The sequence below is a fragment of the Lissotriton vulgaris genome, chromosome 5, assembly GCF_964263255.1.
Source record: "Lissotriton vulgaris chromosome 5, aLisVul1.2, whole genome shotgun sequence".
NCBI classification, from domain to species: domain Eukaryota; kingdom Metazoa; phylum Chordata; class Amphibia; order Caudata; family Salamandridae; genus Lissotriton; species Lissotriton vulgaris.
The window spans coordinates 624,573,933-624,598,987 of NC_141693.1; the positions used below are offsets into that span (position 1 = coordinate 624,573,933).

The 25,055-nt window shown below is 45.4% G+C and overlaps 1 protein-coding gene across 1 annotated transcript; it reads right to left on the reverse strand.

Annotated features, from left to right (window-relative positions):
* Positions 1 to 291: 291 nt before the first annotated feature.
* Positions 292 to 24,445, reverse strand: LOC147711346 (uncharacterized). The gene is made up of 5 exons (XM_086919463.1): positions 24,388 to 24,445; positions 15,149 to 15,250; positions 13,912 to 14,043; positions 12,250 to 12,581; positions 292 to 612 (listed from the first exon to the last, which is right to left on the reverse strand). The coding sequence occupies exons 1-5, from the start codon at positions 24,443 to 24,445 to the stop codon at positions 292 to 294; spliced, it is 945 nt and encodes a 314-aa protein (XP_086775589.1).
* Positions 24,446 to 25,055: the final 610 nt, after the last annotated feature.

A 25,055-nucleotide genomic window follows, 5' to 3' on the forward strand; every position in this document is an offset into this window, starting at 1 on the left:
TTTCACGAACTTGCCCCCCTCTTACCGCGCCTTTACAACTCCTTCTTAGAGTATGGGGATGTGACGGATTCCATGTCAGAGGCGGCGATCTCCGTGATCCTCAAGCCCAATAAAGATCCTCTGCAGTTTAGCTCCTATCGCCCGATCTCGCTGCTCAATGTTGATGTGAAGCTTTTTACGGGGATTCTGGAAGCCCGGCTGAATCCCCTGATGGCGGGTCTTATCGATCCGGACCAGGCGGGATTCATTCCAATGTGCCACAGTAGTGATAACACCAAACACCTTCTACACTTAATCGATATTGTCCACCGATCCCAAAAGGCTGCGATACTCTTTGCAGTGGATGCCGAAAAGGCGTTCGACAGAGTATGCTGGACAAATCTCTTCGACGTCCTGCATAGCTTTGTATTTGGCCCCCGTTTTATCCAATGGGTACAGTGTATTTACAGCGCACCCCGGGCTGTTGTCCGAGTTAACTGAATGTCCTCCTCTTCCTCTGCGATAGCTCGGGGCACGAGGCAAGGGTATCCACGCTCGCCTCTTTAATTTGCACTTTATATGGAACCTCTTGCGCAAAAAATTTGTGACCATCCTGCCATTCATGGCATCCAACTTGGATGCGACAACCATACAATAAGCATTTATGCAGACGATGTCAGCCTCTCCCTCGCGCAGCCCTCCACCTCACTGCCTGCACTTGTAGATGAACTCGATTCTTTTGGGCGGATCTCAGGCTTTAAGGTTAATCTTGGCAAATCCCAGGTCCTTAACCTCTCTCTACCTAAGCGTGGGCGGAAAATCCGTTCCGCTCGTGGATTTTGCGGATTTTCGGGAAATCCGCAATCCGCGAGATTTGCGGATTTCCCGCAAAATCCGCAAATTCGCACGCAGCGGATTTTTTTGGCGGCGCGCGGCGTTGGTGATACAATTTTTGCGGCGCGCGGCGTTTATCATCGTTTGCCGAGTTGTTTTTTTCGATAGTTTGCGAGTGCTGCGCCATTTTGGATCTTGCTGTGTGATCCCGCGGGAATTGGCGAGCGCGATTACGTCATCGCGGCTTGCCAGCGATAGTTTGTCAACGCGAGTACGGCGAGATCACGTCTCGCGGTACTTCGCAATTGCGAGATTTGAGATGCGGCGAGCGAAAATATAAATTTGCAATTCTGCACAAGAAATCCACCAGCAAGCAGCATAAACCTTCTAGAAATGATGATTTTTATGTGAATAACTCCTTAGTTTGACATTTGCCTGCACTTTTTTAGCGAGGAGTCCATTTTGGGGAGGGGGGCAGGGGGGTGGGAGGAAGGAAGTGCCCCATAGTCTTCAACTTCCTGTTCCTGTTCAGCAGGCTCCTCCCAGTGCTTTGTCCATCTCCTGGTCACTTTTCATTTGGATGTGGACCTGGAAGGATTACTTTTTGTGGATGCTGCTGGATCTTTGGATTTGAGGCCTTTTTGACTTTCTTTGGATCACTGTTGGATTAGAAATTTTACAAGTAAGTTTGTTTGGGGCATTACAGTTGCTGCAACTAAAATTTTGGGATTTTCGATTTTTGGGCTGTTTTGGGGCCTTTTGCCCAGGGGTACTCAGTGGTGGGTGGACTGATTCTTTCTGTGGGTTGTCTTGAACTTAAACATCATGGAGGCCATAGATGAATTGGGATTGTGCTGATTTTTCTGTGTTTTTCGATTTTTTTTTTGTTGTAAAATTTTGTGTTTTTCGATTTTTGACCTGTTGTTGGGGCCTTGACCAGGGGTAGTGAGTGGTGCATGGGCCTAGTCTTTCTGTGGGCTGTCTTGAATTTAAACATCATGGAGGCCATGGATGGAATGGGATTGTGCTGATTTTGCAGTGTTTTTCGATTTTTGGGCCTGTACTTGTGGCCTTTTCACCAGGGGTATTTGAGTCTAGCATGGGCCTAGTCTTTCTGTGGGCTGTCTTGAATTTAAACATCATGGAGGCCATGGATGGAATGGGATTGTGCTGATTTTGCAGTGTTTTTCGATTTTTGGGGGTGTTCATGGGGAGGGACATGCCATGTGGCTGGTGGCCATTTTGAGTGCAGCTACAGGCACTGGCCATGTGCTGGCAGGCAAGTGGCCATTTTGAATGCAGGCTTTGTTGTTAGGCCTCCAACCATTTTGCCTACTTTTCAACCTTTATTTATGCCCAGGGGTAGTGAGTCTTGCATGGGCCTAGTATTTCTGTGGGTTGTCTTGAATTTAAACATCATGGAGGCCATGGATTGAATGGGATTGTGCTGATTTTGCAGTGTTTTTCGATTTTTGGGTATGTTCATGGGGAGGGACATGCCATGTGGCTGGTGGCCATTTTGAGTGCAGCTACAGGCACTGGCCATGTGCTGGCAGGCAAGTGGCCATTTTGAATGCAGGCTTTGTTGTTAGGCCTCCAACCATTTTGCCTACTTTTCAACCTTTATTTATGCCCAGGGGTAGTGAGTCTTGCATGGGCCTAGTCTTTCTGTGGGTTGTCTTGAATTTAAACATCATGGAGGCCATGGATTGAATGGGATTGTGCTGATTTTGCAGTGTTTTTCGATTTTTGGGCCTGTACTTGTGGCCTTTTCACCAGGGGTATTTGAGTCTAGCATGGGCCTAGTCTTTCTGTGGGCTGTCTTGAATTTAAACATCATGGAGGCCATGGATGGAATGGGATTGTGCTGATTTTGCAGTGTTTTTCGATTTTTGGGGGTGTTCATGGGGAGGGACATGCCATGTGGCTGGTGGCCATTTTGAGTGCAGCTACAGGCACTGGCCATGTGCTGGCAGGCAAGTGGCCATTTTGAATGCAGGCTTTGTTGTTAGGCCTCCAACCATTTTGCCTACTTTTCAACCTTTATTTATGCCCAGGGGTAGTGAGTCTTGCATGGGCCTAGTCTTTCTGTGGGTTGTCTTGAATTTAAACATCATGGAGGCCATGGATTGAATGGGATTGTGCTGATTTTGCAGTGTTTTTCGATTTTTGGGCCTGTACTTGTGGCCTTTTCACCAGGGGTATTTGAGTCTAGCATGGGCCTAGTCTTTCTGTGGGCTGTCTTGAATTTAAACATCATGGAGGCCATGGATGGAATGGGATTGTGCTGATTTTGCAGTGTTTTTCGATTTTTGGGGGTGTTCATGGGGAGGGACATGCCATGTGGCTGGTGGCCATTTTGAGTGCAGCTACAGGCACTGGCCATGTGCTGGCAGGCAAGTGGCCATTTTGAATGCAGGCTTTGTTGTTAGGCCTCCAACCATTTTGCCTACTTTTCAACCTTTATTTATGCCCAGGGGTAGTGAGTCTTGCATGGGCCTAGTCTTTCTGTGGGTTGTCTTGAATTTAAACATCATGGAGGCCATGGATTGAATGGGATTGTGCTGATTTTGCAGTGTTTTTCGATTTTTGGGCCTGTACTTGTGGCCTTTTCACCAGGGGTATTTGAGTCTAGCATGGGCCTAGTCTTTCTGTGGGCTGTCTTGAATTTAAACATCATGGAGGCCATGGATGGAATGGGATTGTGCTGATTTTGCAGTGTTTTTCGATTTTTGGGCCTGTACTTGTGGCCTTTTCACCAGGGGTATTTGAGTCTAGCATGGGCCTAGTCTTTCTGTGGGCTGTCTTGAATTTAAACATCATGGAGGCCATGGATGGAATGGGATTGTGCTGATTTTGCAGTGTTTTTCGATTTTTGGGGGTGTTCATGGGGAGGGACATGCCATGTGGCTGGTGGCCATTTTGAGTGCAGCTACAGGCACTGGCCATGTGCTGGCAGGCAAGTGGCCATTTTGAATGCAGGCTTTGTTGTTAGGCCTCCAACCATTTTGCCTACTTTTCAACCTTTATTTATGCCCAGGGGTAGTGAGTCTTGCATGGGCCTAGTCTTTCTGTGGGTTGTCTTGAATTTAAACATCATGGAGGCCATGGATTGAATGGGATTGTGCTGATTTTGCAGGGTTTTTCGATTTTTGGGGGTGTTCATGGGGAGGGACATGCCATGTGGCTGGTGGACATTTTGAGTGCAGCTACAGGCACTGGCCATGTGCTGGCAGGCAAGTGGCCATTTTAAATGCAGGCTTTGTTGTTAGGCCTCCAACCATTTTGCCTACTTTTCAACCTTTATTTATGCCCAGGGGTAGTGAGTCTTGCATGGGCCTAGTCTTTCTGTGGGTTGTCTTGAATTTAAACATTATGGAGGGCATGGATGGAATGGGATTGTGCTGATTTTGCAGTGTTTTTCGATTTTTTTGTGCTCTATAACTGAACTGATGTTCCTCTGTCTTCCATTTTTTTTAGGTGCACAAGACTCAAGAGAACCACCAGTGCCAGGAAGAAGTCCTGCAGCGGTGTGTGTGTGCAGCATAACGTCACGCGACGTCACGTCTGGCCTCAGACAACTCTACAATTCGTGCAACTGCGGCCTGCTGTCTGACCTGCTCTGAAGAAGATGGCCCCGCCCCCAAAGAAAGTTCTCCGTAGCTCCTCTAGCAAGAAAGTTGCTAGTAAGGAGCAGAAGAAGCAAGTTACCAAGGAGGCTGGTGTGCCACCCGCCACTTTTTTTGGGAGCAAAAAAAAAAGTACGCCTGCAGCAGCAGGATCTGCTGGGGACCAAGCTGAGAGCAGCACCCCTGCTCCATTGGGTTCAGTGCCTCCACCACCACGCCAACTTAAGTCAAAGCCCTTGAGTGCTTCAGAGGCAGTCAGTGTACTTCTCCAATCACCATCGACCAGTGATGTTGGCTCATCGCAAGAAAGTAGCAGCAATGTCCCTGAATCAACACAGGTTGTTGTAACTCATCTGACAAGTGTTGAACAACCACAGCCGCAACAACAACACCATGTGCAAGTACACGCCCAAGTACATGTGGAAGGAGAGGCAGCAAAAGGAGATGCGCAAGCAAAGGTGCATGGAGGTTCACAAGTGCCCACAATAGTTGTTCCTCCCGAAGTAGGGGCACATTTGGAAATCGACAATGAAGCTGAGGTATCATTGGAAGCCACTCCTCCTGATGATCATTCATTGTCTTCCACATCCCTAGCAAGGAAAAGATCAAGGGGGGTGTCTACATCTTCTTCAAGCCCACCTCGTTCTGATGCAAGTGATCTGTCTTCGGAACCACAACTGCGGTCTGACAGTGAGGCACACCATGATCTGACACCGGTACCTAAGCGTAAAAGGAAAGTCGTCCAAAAACTCAAACCTATGGAGTGTGATGAGGCTCAACAAGAAGTGACAGATACTGCTGGTGATGAAGCCTCTCACGATGACGACGAGCCAGTCATCACAAAGGTCACTGCAGCCCCACCGGGCATGCAGCAAAAAGACATTTTGACCCTATCCCGAGAAGCTGCTGAGCGTGATGATGATGTCGGCGAGGAGGCAATGGAAATGGAATCATTAGATTTGGAGTTAAGTAGTACACCAAAACCTACCGCTTCCATATTTCTTCGCAAGAAGGTACCCACCTCGTCCTCGACCTCAATTCGTGGTGGTGAAAGTGCAAAACGTACTGAAGTTCGGCAATCCACATCCTCCACTTCATCTGTCATTAGCAGAAGGACCACCACCACCAGTATCGCCGCCTCCTCCGGCCCCCGAAGACATTTCAAGTCTCCAGTTTGGGACTTCTTTAGTGTTTGCCCAAAAAAGGAAAACGTAGCCATTTGTAGCCTTTGTAAGCTTCGATTTAGTCGTGGTAAGCTTGGTTCTAACTATGGTACCGGAGGCCAGAGAGGTCATCTTGAGAGAAGGCACGCTGTCCAATGGTTTCGGCACCTAGAGGCGGTCAAGAAAGCCGGAATTGCACGTAATGAAAACGTTGATTTGTCATCTGCTGATGACGAGGAGGTAGAAGAAGACGATTCAAACACTTCTCTTACACCCAGTTCCCATGTCAGCAGCACACCCCATGGGAGCCACACTAAGAGTGTGGGAGAGAGTGAGACATCAATGCGGAAAAGTTCATCAGCGAGCGTAACTGGGTCGAAGAGATCATCATCATCCCGTAAATCATTGGTCCAGGGCAACATTAAAAAGATGTTGTTTACAGAAGCGCAATATGAACGCAACCACCCAATGACCCGTCTGTATAACACTAAGCTGGCTAAAATGCTAGCTCTGGACCTTCTCCCTTTTTCTTTTGTAGAAGGGGTTGGTTTTCTAGAATTAGTGACAGCGCTCTGCCCTAAATGGAAGGTTCCTAGCCGGTTCTATTTTGCCCGAGTTGCGGTTCCAGCACTACATGAAGATGTTCTGAAGGTGATTGGGGCAGCTTTGCAGAAGAGTGCTGTTCACACTATACATCTGACAACAGACATGTGGACCAGTGGCGCAGGCGCTGATTACATGTGCATCACTGCACACTGGGTCTCTTTTTCAGGGGCTAAAGCAAAGCTAAACTCAGGTGTTGACACTAACATTGTTTTTAAAGGTGCTCGGAAACATGCAACACTAGCCATGTTTGGTTTGGAGAAACGTCACACAGCAGAAAACATTTTGGATGTCTTTAACACAAAGGTCCTTAACTGTCTGTCCCCACTAAAACGCAAGGTAGGTTATGTTTCCACGGACAATGGCTCCAATATAGTTAAGGCCATGAGGGACGGTTACTATTTCAGAGTGCCGTGTTTGGCGCACTGTATAAACCTGGTTGTCCAAAAATTCTTGGGTAATAAACGCAGTGCAGCGTACAGTGTATTGGAGAACTGCCGAAAAATTTGCAAGCATTTCAGGCATTCTTTTAAGGCCCGGAAGCAGCTGAGGAGCATGCTATATCAATGTCAAATGCCAGTGAAAGCACTCATCCAGGAGGTGGTAACACGTTGGAACTCAACCTTCTACATGCTTGAGCGTCTGTATGAGCAGTATACGCAACTCGATCAATATTTCTTGAAAGAGGGTATAGAGGAGCTGAGGATGGGTGGGCCGCAATGGAACATAGTTGAAAGCCTAACACGCATGCTTCGTCCTTTTGAGGTCTTCACGCGTGCAGTCAGCAAGGAGGACTCTAATTTGGGAAAAGCTATCCCATTGTTGTACATGCTGGAGGACCAACTGAAGGAGGTGTGTTCTGTGTTTGGAAAAGATGACAAAAAGAAAGACTCTTTGCTTCTGGCTGAGCAATTATTAGAGCTCCTACAAGGTGATGAACGTCTTAAAAAGATCCACTCAGAACAGCATTACATTTGTGCTACTATTCTGGATCCACGCTACAAAAAGGCGCTGGCAGGCAGAGCATTCTTTCCTTTTGGTGATGAAGATGTTACAAAGTACAAACGTTGGCTAGCCTTGTCAGCCAAGAAGTTTGAAACAGAACGGCTGGAAATTGAAGGAAATGGCAGTACATCAGCAGGCCATCCCCAGTCAAAACAATCCACTTCTGCACCTGTGGCTGTGGCACAAGTGACCTCTCAGCCGTTAAAGACACCGGCAACCGGATCATCTGCACGAAAGACAACAGAAACATTGGAGGCTGAAGAGGATTGGCTAGCTCTGCGTGGGTTTGGTTCTCAAAAGGTCAGAGGCACAGCAAGAGCTACGCAAAGTGGAGGAACCTTGGAGGAGGACCTTGAGTCGATGGTGAAGGACTATCTGAATGACTCCACAGAGGTCTATGTTAATTCTGACCCATTGGCGTATTGGCATGGGAAAAAAGAATTGTGGCCACAGCTCACCAACCTGGCTTTAAACTACTTGTCTTGCCCACTCGCAAGTGTGTCTTCTGAACGGGTTTTCAGTGCGGCTGGTGGGATTGTAACTCCCAAACGGAGCCGCCTCTCGCCCAAAAATGTGGAGAGGTTAACAATGATCAAGATGAATCAGCACCTCATACCACCAGATATAAGAGTACGAGAGAGCGTGCCGGATGAAGAGGAGGTGGCCAGCAACATAGATGAGGGAATTTCTACTCTGTCAGGTGGCACTGACCTCACCCTGGCTGAATTCGCAGAGTATGATGACGAAGCCTTATTCTTATTCCTGGACCGTGATACCGACTTCGAGCCCTGAAAATGAGACAACGAATCAATAACTTTCTTTTTCATCCTTATTCACTTTTATTCCTGTGTGTCTGTCTTTCTTTGTTGTGCACAGTTAATATAATTCAAACTTTAATCAGATAATCACAAAAACAAGCCCATCAGCAGAACTGTCTTCACTTGTTTGCTAATTTATTTGAAGGTGCCGCAGTCTGCATTCCTCAGGTTCACAAGTTCAGAAGAACATGCTCCTCTATCCTCCAGACTCCTATTTCCATCAAAGCAGAGGGCTGGTTTACGCCCAATGAAGAAAGACTCAGCACTTGTGAGGGTGTTGTTCTACCTCTTTGCAGGTGAGTTGACGGGTCTGGGGCCATTGCTGGGAAGCACTAAAAGTGGTTTGGACCAAATCCGAGGCGGAAATTTTTTTGTGTTTTTGATGACTTGCTTGCCTTTGAGGTGCTCTTAGGGGGGGTTCCGTCTGTTTGTGGGTGAGTTTCGTGGTCTGAGAGCATTGCTGGGACACTCTAATCTTGATTGCATTTGCTTTTCAGGAAATCCGTCGTGCCAACCCTGACTTATGGCCTAGCTACGCAGCACGTTTGGACCGAAGGCCCAGAAATATTGCAAGTATGAGATTTTGCTTTTGACCTGTTTGGGGGTGTTATGCTTCTTGGCGGGTGGGTTGCCGGGTCTTGGGGCATTCCTGGGAAGGTCTAATACCGGGTAGAAGTGGTTGGGACAAAATCCAGGCCGATTTTTTTTTTGGCTATTTCTGACATTTTGCTCTATGTAGCGTTTTCGGGGGCCTGTTTGGGGGGCTTCCTGGTGTTTGCGGGTGAGTTTCGTGGTCTGGGAGCACTGCTGGGACACTCTAATCTTGATTGCATTTGGTTTTCAGGAAATCCGTCGTGCCAACCCCGACTTATGGCCTAGCTACGCAGCGCGTTTGGACCGAAGGCCCAGAAATATTGCAAGTATGAGATTTTGCTTTTGGCCTGTTTGGGGGTGTTACTCTTCTTGGCGGGTGGGTTGCCGGGTCTTGGGGCATTCCTGGGAAGGTCTAATACCGGGTAGAAGTGGTTGGGACAAAATCCAGGCCGATTTTTTTTGTGGCTATTTCTGACATTTTGCTCTATGTAGCGTTTTCGGGGGCCTGTTTGGGGGGCTTCCTGGTGTTTGCGGGTGAGTTTCGTGGTCTGGGAGCACTGCTGGGACACTCTAATCTTGATTGCATTTGCTTTTCAGGAAATCCGTCGTGCCAACCCCGACTTATGGCCTAGCTACGCAGCGCGTTTGGACCGAAGGCCCAGAAATATTGCAAGTATGAGATTTTGCTTTTGGCCTGTTTGGGGGTGTTACGCTTCTTGGCGGGTGGGTTGACGGGTCTTGGGGCATTCCTGGGAAGGTCTAATACCGGGTAGAAGTGGTTGGGACAAAATCCGCGCGGAAAAGCCTTTAGTTTTGGCACTTTTTGTAACTTAGGGTTCGTTAGGGTTAGCCCTAGCAGCAGGATTGCATGTGTTTCGGGGTGTTCTAGATTTTTCAAACTGAGTTCTGGGGTCTTAGAGCACTCGTGAGAATGTGTAATTTTGGTTGCAAGTCATTTGACGAAAATCCATGGTGGGAAAGGGGGGATTTGGCATAGTTAAAGAAAGCCTTTGCCACTATTCTTAACTTAGGGTTCGTTAGGGTTAGCAGTATTTCTATTGCATGTGTTTGAGTGGGGGGGATTTCGAGTCTTGGAGCGATGCTGGCTATGGCTACTTTTGCTTGGTTGCTTGCAAGTGGTTTGAATGCAATCCACGGTGGGTAATGGGTAATTAGGGTACTTCGGCCTACTTTTACTTTCAAAGTAAGTTTTGTCACCAGTTTTCTGCTAGGCCTCGTTTTTTGAGATTTGATTGGGGGTCTTCTACATTTTTGCGACTGGCTTTAGTAAGGGTCTGGGTGGGAGCACTGCTAGGAAGATCTAATTTTGTTCTAAAACACAGTTTACAGTACACCTAGCTTGAGGGGCAAGATCCGCTACATTAATTTGCCCATACTTATTTATCCTTCAAAAGGTGACTCAGAGTACGCACTTTCAAAAACATTGTACTGTCTACTAGGAAAAACAAATTGTGACTTTTTGCACTCCACAGCCTACATACCTTATATTTATTTATCAGTGGTGTTGTAATATTATATCACTTCCTGTTTTTCGTTGAATAATTACAGGCCGGGTTTCAGTCTCTGCAATGGGGAAAAAAGGATGGAGTCAGGCTTCACAGTAGCGAGCCACAATTCAGCATCAGGCAGGCAGTGGACAGGGTGTCTTCTGGTGACCAACATCGATGGACGAAGCGTCGGCTGCAATGGAGGAGTGCCGCTAATAGGAGGATTTTTTTTCTGCGGGCAACTTACTTACCACTTCCAACAGGACCACTACAACCACATAGATACAGTATCCCTTGCCTTTTTCTCTGACTGTGACTGCATTTCTTGGCTCTCTCTCGGCTTCTACATTGATCCCTTAACACATCACTTAGTCCACTCCACTATCACATCTGCACCACACATAGTCATTTGTAAGTGCTCCTACGTAATTCGCAAGTCGCAGCACGCCCCAGCCCGTAGAGGACTGGGATGGCCCCAATGATGAAGCATGTCACCAAGGGGCAACCCTGGTGAGTGAGGGGACACCTAGAAAAAAAGCAATTTCTCCTTTTCTATCTACTATACCTTCTGTCAGGTTACGCAGCCCCTAAGCGCCTACCGTACTATGAAACTACATTTCCCATGAGTAGGCGGGAGACTTGCAGACTATTTAGTGAGACTATATGAGAGTACCCTTGTATGTTAGGACAGCACTTCACTGATGCCTGTCTTGTCTTCTGTTACAGGTATCCTTTCCCTGCTGACCCTACCTTTACCCATCCCACATTTTTTATTTTAGTTTGTTATTTTTCTCCCCCGCCTAATGCCTCGAACACCCTGTGTTTACACTTCTGGGTGTTGGTGACATTTGGAGGTGGAACCATATTTGCATCGACTGGATCACGGGGAGTAAACCTGACACCTTCCAGACCAACCCCATTGAGTGTTTTTGTGAATGGATTTATAGTGACCAGCAAGGCTCTCGGGTATCTGGCTACAGAGACCTTATGTTGAATATCGTTATCAATAATTCCACACAGGCCCTGTACTGTCGCATTCTTTCTTCCACAGTTGTCGAATGTACTACTTACTTTTCACTGACATGCATGCAGTAGTGTATGCACTTTCAAAGATTGATGGATAGGTTTGTACCCAAAGATTTGTTTATGTTCACAATTGTTCGTCCATGCTGTGCTACTTTTTCTTGTCTCCCAAAACCTTTCCCAAAAACCCCCGTACCCATCCATTTTTCAAACCCTAACCCTCTTCCCCCGGGCTGTGTGGTTTTGATTGATGTGTGACTAAATTACAGCAATAAATCCACACACTTGCTGGGGAGGATAAGGTGATAGCAACAGGCTGGTGAAGAAATCCGAGGATATATTCTTACTCTGCTTGACAAAGACCCATGGCTAATGTCAAAGAACTTCAACCGAATTAGTTATACTTTAACATTTGTTAGGCTACAACGTGGCACTGTTCTAGTGTACTTCTGTCACCTGCTATATTCTGTATTGTACCTTTGTATTGCTCAGGAGGACAAACCAGATTTCATTTTCTTTTTTTTCATAGGCAAGCAACTGCCACTGTGTCACACCACTAGTACCACCGCTATGAGGAAATTTTATCCGCCCAGGATTGCCAACCTTATTTGCTGTTTCTCGTGGAGCCAGCCCTGGGCCTAGCCCTACTTGCAAACAGAAATTACAGGTAAGATAGGCGTTTGGTTGGAGGTAGTATAATGGAGTATTAGGAGAGACGAGAGATTTGATTGACGGTAGTACTACTAAAGTCCTAGGACTATTCAGGAAAACAAACTTACTGTTATGTTAAACCCCCACCCACCAGACTCAAAAGCAGTAAAAAACAGGTATGGTCAGATAAAGTTTCAAAAAGTATATTTTTATAGCCCTAACAAAAGAATCTCCCGCAAGACCCTCCCTAACCCCAACGATTGTCCTTCAAAAGTCCCCAAAAATCACAACTCCCAATTCCCACCCCCCAAAGTCTCTAAAAAAGGGGCAAGGGACACTATGGCAGGGTGCTGTTGGAATTAGCAGCCAGGGCATCATGCTCCTTGCGGAGGGTGGCAAGTTCGAAGCGGAGGCCCTCCACCACGTTTTTATAATTATGGACCTCCTGCTCCAGGTAGGACACTCTGAGGGATAAGCGGCGCCGGTGTGCCTTGCAAATCCTGTGAGGGGCAGCTGCTTTCTTTGCTGCTGGGCGGTGGTGTTTGGCTTTGGTAGCCCGGCTCCGTACCGCTGGAGCACTGCGCTGGCTGGCAGCCCGCACGGAGGAGGATGCAGCTGTCCCAGTGGACGTTGTTGTTGTTCCAGACTGCGTCTCCTCCTCCTCCAGGGCCACCAGCCGCCGATATTCAGCAACAGTGGCATCCAGCCTCCGTTGCCGGGCCATTCGAGCCAGCTCCTTCCTCCTTGATGGTGTCTTGGATTTGGAAGGAGCAACTACATGAAAAAAGAAAGACATAGTCTGTAACCAATGCTCCTTAAGATTAACACAAAATGATTGAGCAGAAAGTTTTCACAGTACAAGTAGCAAATTGAAAGCACAGTGCATAACTATTGAGGACAGTATCTATGTAACCTCCGACTTCTTCATCCTTGCTCTAACATTAGTGGGAGTTTAAGGAACAAATTCTACGAGCACTATGGACTTCTATTACAGTCGACTATGACAGTACACCACTCTTATTCTTCTTCTTCTCTCTTGTTTAGGAAAATTGGTACGTTATCTTATGCAAGCCGGCATAATGCCAGCGCAGTGAACTTGCACCCGAGAAAAACAGACGCACACCATGGTGAGTGAGACAGACTTGCGTTACTGTACCGGTCCAGTACATGCAGGTGGTGAAGCTCTTACTTTTCTATTACGGGTGGCACTGAGAATACTCTGTTAAAAGGGCTACTGCTTAATTAATTTAGCTTTCACCCTACTGTGCAAATGAGTATTAGAAAAGGAAAATGAAGAAGCTAAATTATCTGATTATCTATCACTTCACATGGGATGTATTTGATGACATATGGGATGACTTTAGGTGCTTTGCTTATTATTGAGTGAACAGTGATACCCCCACACATGAATGACGTACTACTACTAAACTAAAGTTATTAAGGGAGGTAGGGAGTGTCCACCGTAATAACTGGATATATGCTGTGCTTGCAGTTGCAATACAAACTACTGCTACTATTCATGGTAGTCTTTGGACAACGTTACAACTTCTTTTCCTTGCCTTTCCTACACTGGAACGGACGTGCGGGTGCGGTGTTACATGCTCTTCAAAGTAACACTTAGTTCATCCAGTGACCGTCTACTCTCTCTAGATTCACATATGCTATCTAAGAGTCAGATAGTACCATGAATGATCCAGGCATCCATCCATTCAAAGTATATTGCACACATACAGTTTCTGTCTCACCCACCCAGGCTGTTCTCCTTCCACCCATCCTTGCTTCATCATTCACCCAGCCATGCACCATACCATTTTCTTACCTTCCCAGCCACCTCGGGGACCAAGCAAACACATATCATTCTTCTTTGCCAGTCATCATTACATTTCTCGTGCTTCCACACTTACTTACACCCTTCTTTCGCTTTTCGTTCATCCCATCCATCAAGTTCACCTCAGATCTGATTGGGATTCTTCTCGCCAAAAACTTCACAGCTAAGTCGAAGTACATTTAGAGGAGGCTACTACCTGCTTTTTTTATAATACACCCGTGCAGAAAGCACACTCTGCAGTCTTCAATCTCAATGACTAAGGAATGTATAGCTTACCTCTGCCCGCCACCACCGTTTGAACCCTCACAGGCATGTCCTTTTCCGGCACTTGCACCGCCTCCTCCCCAGAGTTGTCCTCCTCGTCCAATGCCACCACCTCCGCGCTGGCCCCGTCTCCAGATGTTCCACCTACAAAGTACATTTAATAATGTTAGAATACACCACTCACTACTATATAATATTTGGTCTAGGAGGAAGAAAGAAATGTGAAAAAAAGTGTACAATTTAATAATTTTTGACTGTGTACTCTAGAGTAAAAATGTCCCTTTTTCCAGGGAAGGCTGTTGTCTTGCTGCACTTTTTGGCACAACTGATGAATGTTTGCTTTTTACTTTTTAACACGCACCACTTTTTCTCCTAACAGACAGAACCTTGACTTCTAAGAACACGAGCAGGATCAAGTTCAAACCAGGTGAGAGCTCGGCTCGACCACAAGAAATTTGTCCAATTAATCGTCAGCACTAAGCACTTTTCCATTTTCAGTTACACGTTCACTTTTATGACAAACTTGAATTTAATAAATGTGTTTACTTTTAATAAAGCTTTTAAACTTAAATAGACTCTGTGGTTTTTGGTCCTCCAGACTAGAGTGGATGAGCTAAAGGTTTTCGAATTTTTGCAAGCATGAGTCCGTGCCTCTGCCATCGGTGACTTTGGGAGCTAAATGACTCTGCCACACTATCTAGTCAGTAAGGAGATTGGGGGTTTAACTACAAAGTCTGTTATCACTGAGGTATGTGGAAAGTCTAACAGTTACAGCACCTATTATAATTGATAAGCTAAGCGATGCATTATTTAGTGTCCATAGTTCTGTTTGTGCAGATTTGTCCCTGCAACAGTAGTAGAATGGATTGTCCTCCTATCCAAACCAAAAGTAAAGTAGTATCTTATTATTTCTTGGTGGTGGTCATTCACCTTTTTATTGTTGGCAATGGTCAAAGCATAAACATTTAGAATACTTGAAAAGACATTATGGACAATCCCAGAGGACTACACTCAGTGCATAGAGCTATTGCTGACTAGAATGGGAGTCCAATGGAAATGCCAAATGTGCAATCTTAGTTAGCTACACAGACAGACTAATAAGAATAATCTAGTAATACCACACGGAGTCATAGTCGAGGCAGGATAAGAATTTAGATCCTGTCTACAAGAAGATCAAAGACGATTTAGAAAAAATCGAATGAGGAACGCTAGGAAAAAATAAGTACTCTATATTAAAATTAAAACTTACTGGGGCCAGCAAAGGAGCCCTCGACTGCCCGGTCCTGGCCTGCATCGACAACAGCACCCTCCTCCTCCTCCTCCTGTGTCCTCCTCTTGCCCCTGGGGGAAGCTGATGTACAACATGAAAGAAAGAAAAACAGAAAACATGGATGATATTTCTCAACCAAATCAAACATTTAAAAAAGAACTAACAAAGTAACAAAATATTTTTGCGAAATAGCAAATAGGGAACGACTCCACGGGATATATTATTGACCAATCTCATGTGGTCGACTACGTCATTACTTTAGTATTGCTTGATTTGCGGACCGTCGAATTGGAAACTACCCTATGTAACTCACTAAACAAAGTACTAAAAAGGTTTGCCTAGGATTGGCAGGCAGCAGTCCGCAGCACGCAAAGTGACAGCCAAAGTCCATCGTGATTGAAGATCAGCGACAACACTAAAGTTTCCTACTACATTCACCAGTCATTAAAATACTCAAACTATTAATCCACCACCACTATTTCTTCTTATCGCCATGTGTACAAAGGAAGGACTGGACTTGAGTCTGTAGGGGCTGATTTATAAGGCCCTTGCGGCTCTTTTGCTCCATTGTTGCGTGACTTTTGTGACGCAGCGACAGCACAAAAGAGGCGCAATGGTGCGGCGTATATTAACAACGTGACGCATCTGGGAGATGCATCACGTTGTAAAGCCCTGCGCCAATAGGGGTGTTCCGGCGCAAGGGAGGGCGTTCCTGCGCAGGAACGCATCCTAAAAGTGGCTGAGGGAAATCTACAAGATTTCAATCAGTCACTTTGAGGACAATGATGCGTGACTCAAACCCTGCGCCTGCTTGAAGCAGACGTACGGCTTGACGCAGCATTGGGGAGATAGGGCACCCCAGAGAATTGATGGAGCTGCACCATCGTTGCGACGCAACTCCAGCAATGCGCCACCTTTACGGCACAGATGCGTAACGCTTTGGTGACGTTTTGGGCCCATGGCGCGCCGCATTGTAAATACGGCGCACCATGGGTGATGGTGGCGTGACGCACAATTACTGGCGCATCCCTGCAACTTTGCAGGGATGCGCCGGTAATTAAAAATCTGAACCTTAGTGTGTAGCATTGCGCAGTTCTTTCAACTACACTCATACATAATTTCACAGGCCAATGAAATGAACACAAAATCTAAAACAAATAAGCATAGTAGCAACACTACTGAGAAGGAGAGCAGTGTACCTGAAATGCACAGAAGATTTTGAAATAAAATGTACCTACAATGTAATGAGCAGCATTATTGCTCTTGGTAAAAAACAAAAATTTGCAATATAATAACACAGCAGGAGAAAACATAGTAGTAAAGACATAGCTACTACTACTCACCAAGCCCGGGGATCTCAAGCCCAAGGAGGTCGAGCAGATCTCGCTCACGGGTCAGGACATCCGTCCAGCGGTGGGTGGCCTGGTTGTAGGTGCGCCAGACCCGAGAGTGGTGGTAAATGGCCTGGCACACCTTCTCCCACCGCTTCCGGCGCTCCCGGGCCCCGTACCCGGCACTGATCTTGCCGCCTCCCATGATGGTCCTGGGGAGGCGGCGCTGAACATAAAAAATGAGTTGGGCCACCTCCTCCGGGGTAAAGATCTCCCGTGGCATCACTAGCTCCCCCCTCAAACGCCCGCACGGGAGCCGGACACGGGGTGCGGGACCCTTCCCCTTCTCGGGATGCTTCCCGGCTCCCTTCACCATGGTCTGGGCGGAAAGGAATAAAGAAAATAGAATAGGGAAGAGAAGAAAAGAAAAGAGTTTACAAAAGTAGTTTAAAATTAACCAAAAGTAGCAGTAAACACAAAAATATAGGGCTAGAAAAATAGAGGGATAGATAATAAGTAAAATAGATAAAAAAAAACTTCAAACAAGCAAAGGATGGCAGAGATTGACAGAGGATACAAAGACCATGCCCAGAACCATAGCAATGAATGAGAAACAAGATGGCCGCGCCCGTTCACGACCGCGCGGGTAAGTTCGCGCGAGATTTTCCTTGCGAACACGCGCGAGACTGTACTGGCAAGCCGCGGACTTTGCGAGATTACACTTCGCGCCCGGAAACGGAAATACGTCAGGCAAACAAGATGGCTGCGCCCTTGAACGACCGCGAGGGTAACTTCGCGTCTTGCGCTACGAGCGGCTCGCAAAAACGCACAAAACCTTGCCAACTAACATGCCGCAAAAAAAACAAATAGCATATTCGCACGAATTTGCGGCTTCCGAATCCGATCTTGAGCGTGTTCGCACCCCGCGAACCCCGCGAAATTGCAGAAAAACGAGTTTTTCAAAAGTGAAAGCACTCGGCAGGGGCAAGAGTTCAAACTCATCATTAGTAACAATTCCCGGTAGTGCTTCCTGACTGGGGCCCCTCCAGAATTCAGTTGCTAGTTGCAACAATTGTATGACCCTGCTCTGACCCTCACAGCAGGCTCATACAATAGCTACAAGTAGGCCACAAAGAAGGTCCTGGGGAAAAAAAATGCACTGCAACAGAAAGCAAAATTACAGATAAGGAAGCAGGTGCCAGACTGGAATTTTAAAACAGTGACACATTAATAAACTAACCCCAAATTAATTCATCTCAGTTGAAGCAGGGCTGGTGTGCTTGCTTTTCCCCCCCATAATCTACAGTAATGATGAACCAGAGGGTGGCATTGATGTAACAGAGGGTTGCAGTGGTGAAACAGAGGGTGCTGGGAACCTGTGATGATGAACCAGACGTAGAAACAACATAATTCGCGACCGTTGCACGACGAAATGTAAGTTCGCAATTGCGAACTGGTACGAAACCCTCGCAAACTGGCAGAAATCCTTGCGAACACAAAAAAAAAAAAAATCCGCAAATTCGCAAGAATTCGCGGATTTTGCGGATTGCGAGATCGCAAATCCGCAAAATTCGCGAACGCGAGATTCGCAAAATTCGCCCATGCTTATCTCTACCACAAGCCCAGGCGGACACCCTTAAACAGTCCCTGCCCTTACATTGGTCTAATGATCCTGTGCCTTACTTAGGCATTCTTTTGACTCCCTCCATTCCACATATGTTAGAGCTTAATTACTCACACTTGGTGTCACAGCTGAAGAGGGAACTGGCAGGGTGGGCTAAGCATAATTTGTCTTGGTTTGGGCGCTTTGCGGCGGTCAAAATGACAATTTTACTGTGCATACTCCACCTCTTTCAGACCCTCCCGTTGACACCGCCGCCTAAATCTTTGTGCAGTATTCAGCTCGCTTTAAACCAATTTGTTTGACGTCATTAGAAGGCGCGCTTATCCATAGTACAATTATCACGTCCCAAAACTGAAAGGGGGGTAAAGCTACCAGTGGTCTCCAGATACCTCCAAGCTACACATTTACGCTATGCGTTGGAGTGGAATCGACCCCTTTCAGAGAAGCATTGGACCCTCATGGACCAAGCTGTGGCTGGAGTGAACATCTGGCGTGAGCTGTTGCTCTCCCGCCGTGCCTGTTCCTGGGGCCTTTACTCTTCCCCAGTCACGGCAGCGACAATGAAGGTATTGGATGAGGTAGCACTGGTGAGGGGTCTGACCACCTTCCCCTCGCCCATGACCCTGCCGATAGACAACCCCGATTTTCCTCTGGGTTGTAGGTGTGCCACTGCCCAGCGGTGCAGAGAGGCTGGCTTCAAACGCTTAGGCCACTTGTTTGATACTGGGGGCATCATCCCATTTGATCGGGTCCATTGGGACCTGTCCCTTCCCCTAACAGATGAGTTATTTTACCTCCAGCTCCACCATTGGGCTACTTCCCTGGCCCTCCTTTCCCACATCTCACGTACTCTCACCCCGTTCGGCAATGGATAGCACACAAGTCTGACAATAAACATCTTATCTCAGAACTCTATGCCTTGCTGGCTCCACGCAGGACAGGAAGGCACTCACGCGGTCAGACTAGATGGGAAGCAGAACTGGGACGGGGCTTTCAGAGAAAGAGTCGGACAATATTTACTATAGGGATCACCACACAGCTTATAATATTGCAGGTACTGAATCTGCATTCAAGGTAGCATCCTACTGGTACCTCACGCCAGAGAGGATACATCATTAGGACAAGAACCACACGAAGAATGCTGGCGAGGTTGTGGCCTGACGGGCTCCCTCTCGCACCTCTTGTGGCTTTGTCCGCGGTTGGAACAGTATTGGGACCAGGTGCTTAATAACATTGATGCTGCGGTCGATACTGAAATCCCCCGCTTCCTGGCCTATACTTTGCTAGGATTGTCCAATTGAATCACCTTCCCGCTACGATCACTTAGAGGCAGACAGATAGCACTAGCCCTGCTGGCGGAGCGCCAAGCGATTCTTGTCCACTGGAGAACCAGGGCGGTGCCGGATATTTCGGCCTGGTTGCACAGGCTCTGGATGATCTTAGCCATGGAATGGCTTACGTTGAGTCAGGACAAAGATTACCAGAAATTCGCTGAACTTTGGGACCCTTTTATAAATATGCTCACGAAGGATTTACGCAAGGTCACGTGCCCCAAACTCCTACAGGTGCTGCGACTCATTCCCCCTCCTCCAGCGGCCCGTACTTGAGTGTGTAGTGGGGTTTGGGTGGCTACCAATGAGCTCTGAAGGGCTCTCCAAATTTCTTATGTGCACTTGGTACGGTTCTCCCCCTCCCCTTCCCTTCTTTTCCTTTTTTTATTCCCTTTTTCTTATTCACTGTTGGCAAACTATGGCGGGACAGCTTGCGGTAGCTTATATTGTCTAATGTTCAGTTCTTCCTGCCTGTTATATTTGGCCTTTAGAATCACCTGCCTACCAATTATTGGCGTGCAAGCAATACTATGATACATATCTATATGGCAGTTTTTTGTTTTTTAGCCGCCGGCCCCTGTGGTTGTAGGCGAATGGCCGTGTTCATGTGTGACAGCACAGTTCGATTAAATCAATAAAAAGATTTGTTCCATAAAATCCAATGTCAAATGTCTCATTATTTTTCACCTTCAAACAGTAAATCTTTGCAACTACACTTGTGACTCCTTTACTATGGTCCACACATTCAGGACATTCTTGCATTCCTCCCATCTTCCGATTCCGCACAGACAGTAGTCCTCCCCCTTGCTTTTTACAGATTCTGAACCTTGCTAAAAATACTCCTCCTAAACTTCCCTATCTTATTCATACAATGAGCCTTCTCAATTCATTATGTCACATGACTGCACCTGCAGAGGATAGCAAAATATTGCATCTAAAAAAACGCTTAAGGTCTTTGATCAACTGACCATGGTAAACATCTCAATATACATTTTAAATACATGATTATAAGTACATGTACAGTAAAATATAAATGCAAAATATTATTCAAAGTAATACATTTTGAGTTATAAAATAAATGAAAAGTATTATCTGACTGAATATGCAAATACATAAGAATTAGCAATATTATTCAAACCACATAAATGTAGATATACATAAAAACTGGATTTCGTTGTTACTATAAGGGAAAACATGAATTATGCACATGCACAAATATGTTGAGATTACACATTAAATGCACTTTTTGTCCTATTAGTTCACTGAATCCCATTAATAATGTTACATCACACGAGTACATGAGGCCATGTGTAAAAGTATGCCTAAATATATATCGCCTGGATATACATGAAAGGGTAGAGCCAACATTTCCCTGCTCCAATGTCTAGAAGGTGGGAGACATCCTAACAGCCTTTAGCATTGGGGGAATGTGGGAGAGGGGAAGGACGGTGTGGCTATCCCTCTGTTTGTGTGTTTAACATGGAGAAGTCTTGCAGTCTGCCTGATTTTTCTAAAGCTTTGGACTCAGATTTTAGAGTTGCATACTGTCACCTTAGGGCAGAGCTTGGGCTGCTGGAGCTTGTTGCTTCCCTAAAGACCTCCTTCTCTATGGATTCCCTCACTGCCATTCTCCAACAGTGCCCCACCTCTCTCCACAGCCCCTCTCTCACATGCATCTCATTTATTTTACAGCACTACACATACCAGTGTAGGGACCTGGGGCCTCATTTATGAGGCTGTGCGTCACTTTCACGCCGCCGGTGTGTCACTTTTTGTGACGCACCAGTGGCGTAAAAAATGCGCCTTGTTGCGCCATATTTACAAAGTGACGCATCTAGGTAGATGCGTCACTTTGTAAACCCCTGTGCAACATTATACCTGCGCCAGGTATAATGTATGCAAGGGGGGCGTATTGACGCAAGGAAGGGTCGTAGAAGTGACGCAGTGAAATCTATGAGATTTCACTGTGTCACTTTTAGGACGCCGTTGCGTCAAAATCTTGCGCCTGCCTCACAGCAGGCGTAAGACTGACGCAGGCCCTTTCACATGAGGCTTGTCCCATGTGAAAGGACGCATTGCTGGAGTTGCGTCACTTTTGTGACACACTCCAGCAATGCGTCACTTTTGCGCTTACAGATACGTCAGAAATACTGACGTATCTGTAACTCCTTGCAACATGATACATCATACATTAAATATGACGCATCAGAAATGTCACAAGGAGTGCGCACTGAGAAGTGACGCATCGCTGCTTTCACGCAGCGATGCGTCATTTCTCATAAATGAGGCCCCTGGGATCATACATGGGTAAATCAGTGTATAGGAAATGTTTCATAAGACAAAGGTTTACAAGGTGTAGGAATCACTTCATCCATACTAGTAGACAGTGTGTGTTAACAGTTTTTCGTCTGGAGACGCACAAACTCAGGATTTAAAATTATATTTATAAAAATATATTTCTACACAAATTAAAGCTTTTTAGCAACATTAGGATAATTAAAGACTAGGGAAAAAACAGAATGTTGTAACCTATATCATGCGGTCTTGATGCAGGTCTTTGATCACAGTTCGTATGTCATTGTGCTATAATAGGATTTTAGCTTATGAACCCAAGTAACAAAAGGGTTTCTGTAACTAAAGCAGTAACCCACTTAGCTATCCATATAAAGTTCAGTTCTGTGATCTGCATGGTACTTGTTCTTTGCAGCAGGCATATTAACCCTGTGCCACGACTTTATGATGAATCAAAACTGCCTCTAGACAAAACTCAGATCTCTCTCCAGTAGGAACATTAATCACAGAGCGATCTTGACATATTTATTGTTACCCAAAAACTGCTGGGCGCATAGGAAAAACTGTAGCAGCGCTTTTACATCAGTATGTTATTTGTAAAGTTCCCTGAAGTGAGCGTCAGGTGCATGTGCACAAGTCGTACCACCATGAAGGTGGCCCCACCTTAGGGATTCCTGGTAACACTCCTGCAATGCATAATGGCGAGGTTATTTAATGTTAAGACACTCTTGCATGGTGGTGCCTACTCCTTCAGAATGCTTTCACAGGCAAAGTGGGGGTAACTCTTTATATACAGGGGCTTACTTATGAGAGCCCTGTGTCACTTTTGCACCACGTAAAGGGGGGCATGCATTATGCAGGGCGCTCATTATGATTTATGAAGCCATGCAAGGCATCCCTGCATGGCTTTGAGTGTCCTCATAAATCAGGAGTAAGGTGATGCAGTAAAAATCGATGCGTCACCTTACTCTGCGCCCAGGAGGCGTTACCACGTAACACCCATGGCATTTGTAGCTGCCCCAGATTTACTAAGTCATGTAGACCTATGGAAAAACCAAATCCGTACACCTCCCAAGGTGTGGCATAAGGAGGAGAAATATGTTTTTCTCCTCATTTTGCCCTCTTTCTATTTGTGCTGCATTCTGGAAAAAGTAAGGCCACTTACATGCTAAATGTTCATCACTATTCAGCTCGGGTGAGCATTTACCAAAATTTTCACGTATATAGTATTAAAAATTGGATTCTACTTTCTTTTTATTTTTTAAAGTCATGGAATCAGACTTCATATATAGGAGACACACCGAAGAATGGCATGTGCATGCATTCTTTTAATTCACACTCATTCAAAGTCACCTGATCAGAAATGTGCATGTAAAACACAATAAGTATTTTCACACAGGTAGCTCTGGACTACTAAACCCAATGGGATGTAATGAGCATTAACAAGATAGGCACTACACTATTTTAGATAGGAAATAGCATGCCTGGTACAGATATAGAAAAATTAAAAATAGGATTCTTTTTCTACTTATTTCTTTGTCCAGACTGAATGAGTAATGTAGCGCCCTGGTGATGACCTAATAAAAACATGTATATGCATACCCCTGCAAACATAGAGGTTGAACCACGTTGGCATTTATCTTGGGGAAGAACATGGAAAACGTTCTCTACGTACAATACATTTTTATCATGTGATGGTATTGGAGAACCTTATACAGGATCTTAACAAAAGTAATTTGCTTGGCCCAGGTATAGAAGTGATTATAAGAATATTCCTCATCCCCATGTGAGAGTAGGGGGTGAATGTAGTGAGTTAATTTCTGGACAGTGTAGAAACTAACTGAAAAGAAGCCCTGGATTGTTTTTTTTAACTGCTTCAATAACTAAATACTTTCTTTTTATTGTTGGTATTTGTGTCGATTTTTTTTTATTTGTATTGTTTGTTGTATATATCTGTATCATTATTTGTACCAAAGACTAAAAGACTGACATAAAATAAAATATGTGGATAAACTCAGGTATATAAAATAAGAAACAAGATAAATGCTCAAACACACTAGATTCAAGTGTATGCTGTGCTATTGAAATGGATATGTATTGCTGGCCACACGGGGCTCACATAATTATTGCATTGCTTCATTTTCTCTGCCAGTGAACATGTTTTCTTTTCCACCATGTACATATTTAAACAGCACACTTTTATGTTATTAACCAGCTCTGCCTTGTTTGGCCAGGCACCACTGAGTTTTATGTCTAAACCAAATCTTAATAGCATGGGCCCCCTTATTTTTAGTGTGCTTCTTTTTTAACTTTACACATCAAATGTTTTTTGTTTTCAACACAGCATGTTCCTGTCTAACTATTTTCAAAATATGTTGCGTATTTTTGAAAGCATTTTACAGTCTTTTCAGCATGTGTCATATACTCTTCAAGGTATGGCATATCCATTTCAAAGTCTGTCATATTGATTTCAATGAGTATCACATTGAATTCATTATAGATTTCATTAATGTTAACATGTCATACTCTTTTAAACATATCTTATTAAATACATTCATCCTAGATTTCATTCATTTTAGTTTGTTATACTATTTTCAATGTGTGTCATATTCATTTCTTGGTGCTTCACATTTGCCTCACTGTATTTCAAATGTATTTCCTCATCTGCCATACTGATTTCTGTGTATGGCATATCCATTTCAGTTTTTGTAATATTAACTTCATTGCATGTCATATACATTCCATCATGTTTCATATTTATTTCAATCTGTTAGATACATTTTTTCAACAAGTGTAATTTTAATTTCAATGTCCACAATATGTATTTCAACAGCAGTTTTTGAGGCATTGTACCCAGACAGCTCAGTGGGATCCCAGGAGAGAAGATTTGCAAATGTGTTGTCAGGGAATGTTACATGACTACAAGAGGATGTAGTACCCATGATCAAGGGCTTGGGCCCTGGCCTGGTGCTTCCCAGGGGTCACTTGAGTTGAGATGAGATGAGAGCTTCAACATGTGTTGAGGGGTGGCTCCTGGTAAAAGTTGGAGATCATCGCATGAAAGGTAGATACTTCTGGAGTTAAATATGACTAGGGCAGATCATCAGGTGGACCGAGGGTTTATTATAGCTATGGCAGGTAAGGACCAGTCACAGGGGCATGTGTGATGCTATATGTAGGCTTGGGAGAAGAAAATGTGCCAAGAAGCCTAGCTCCTCCTGAGCCATGAGTACCTCAAATGGTTATTAGTGGACATGGCGCTGGACAGTACTTAGACTGCATTGAGCCTGCATATTGGCCCAGTAAGC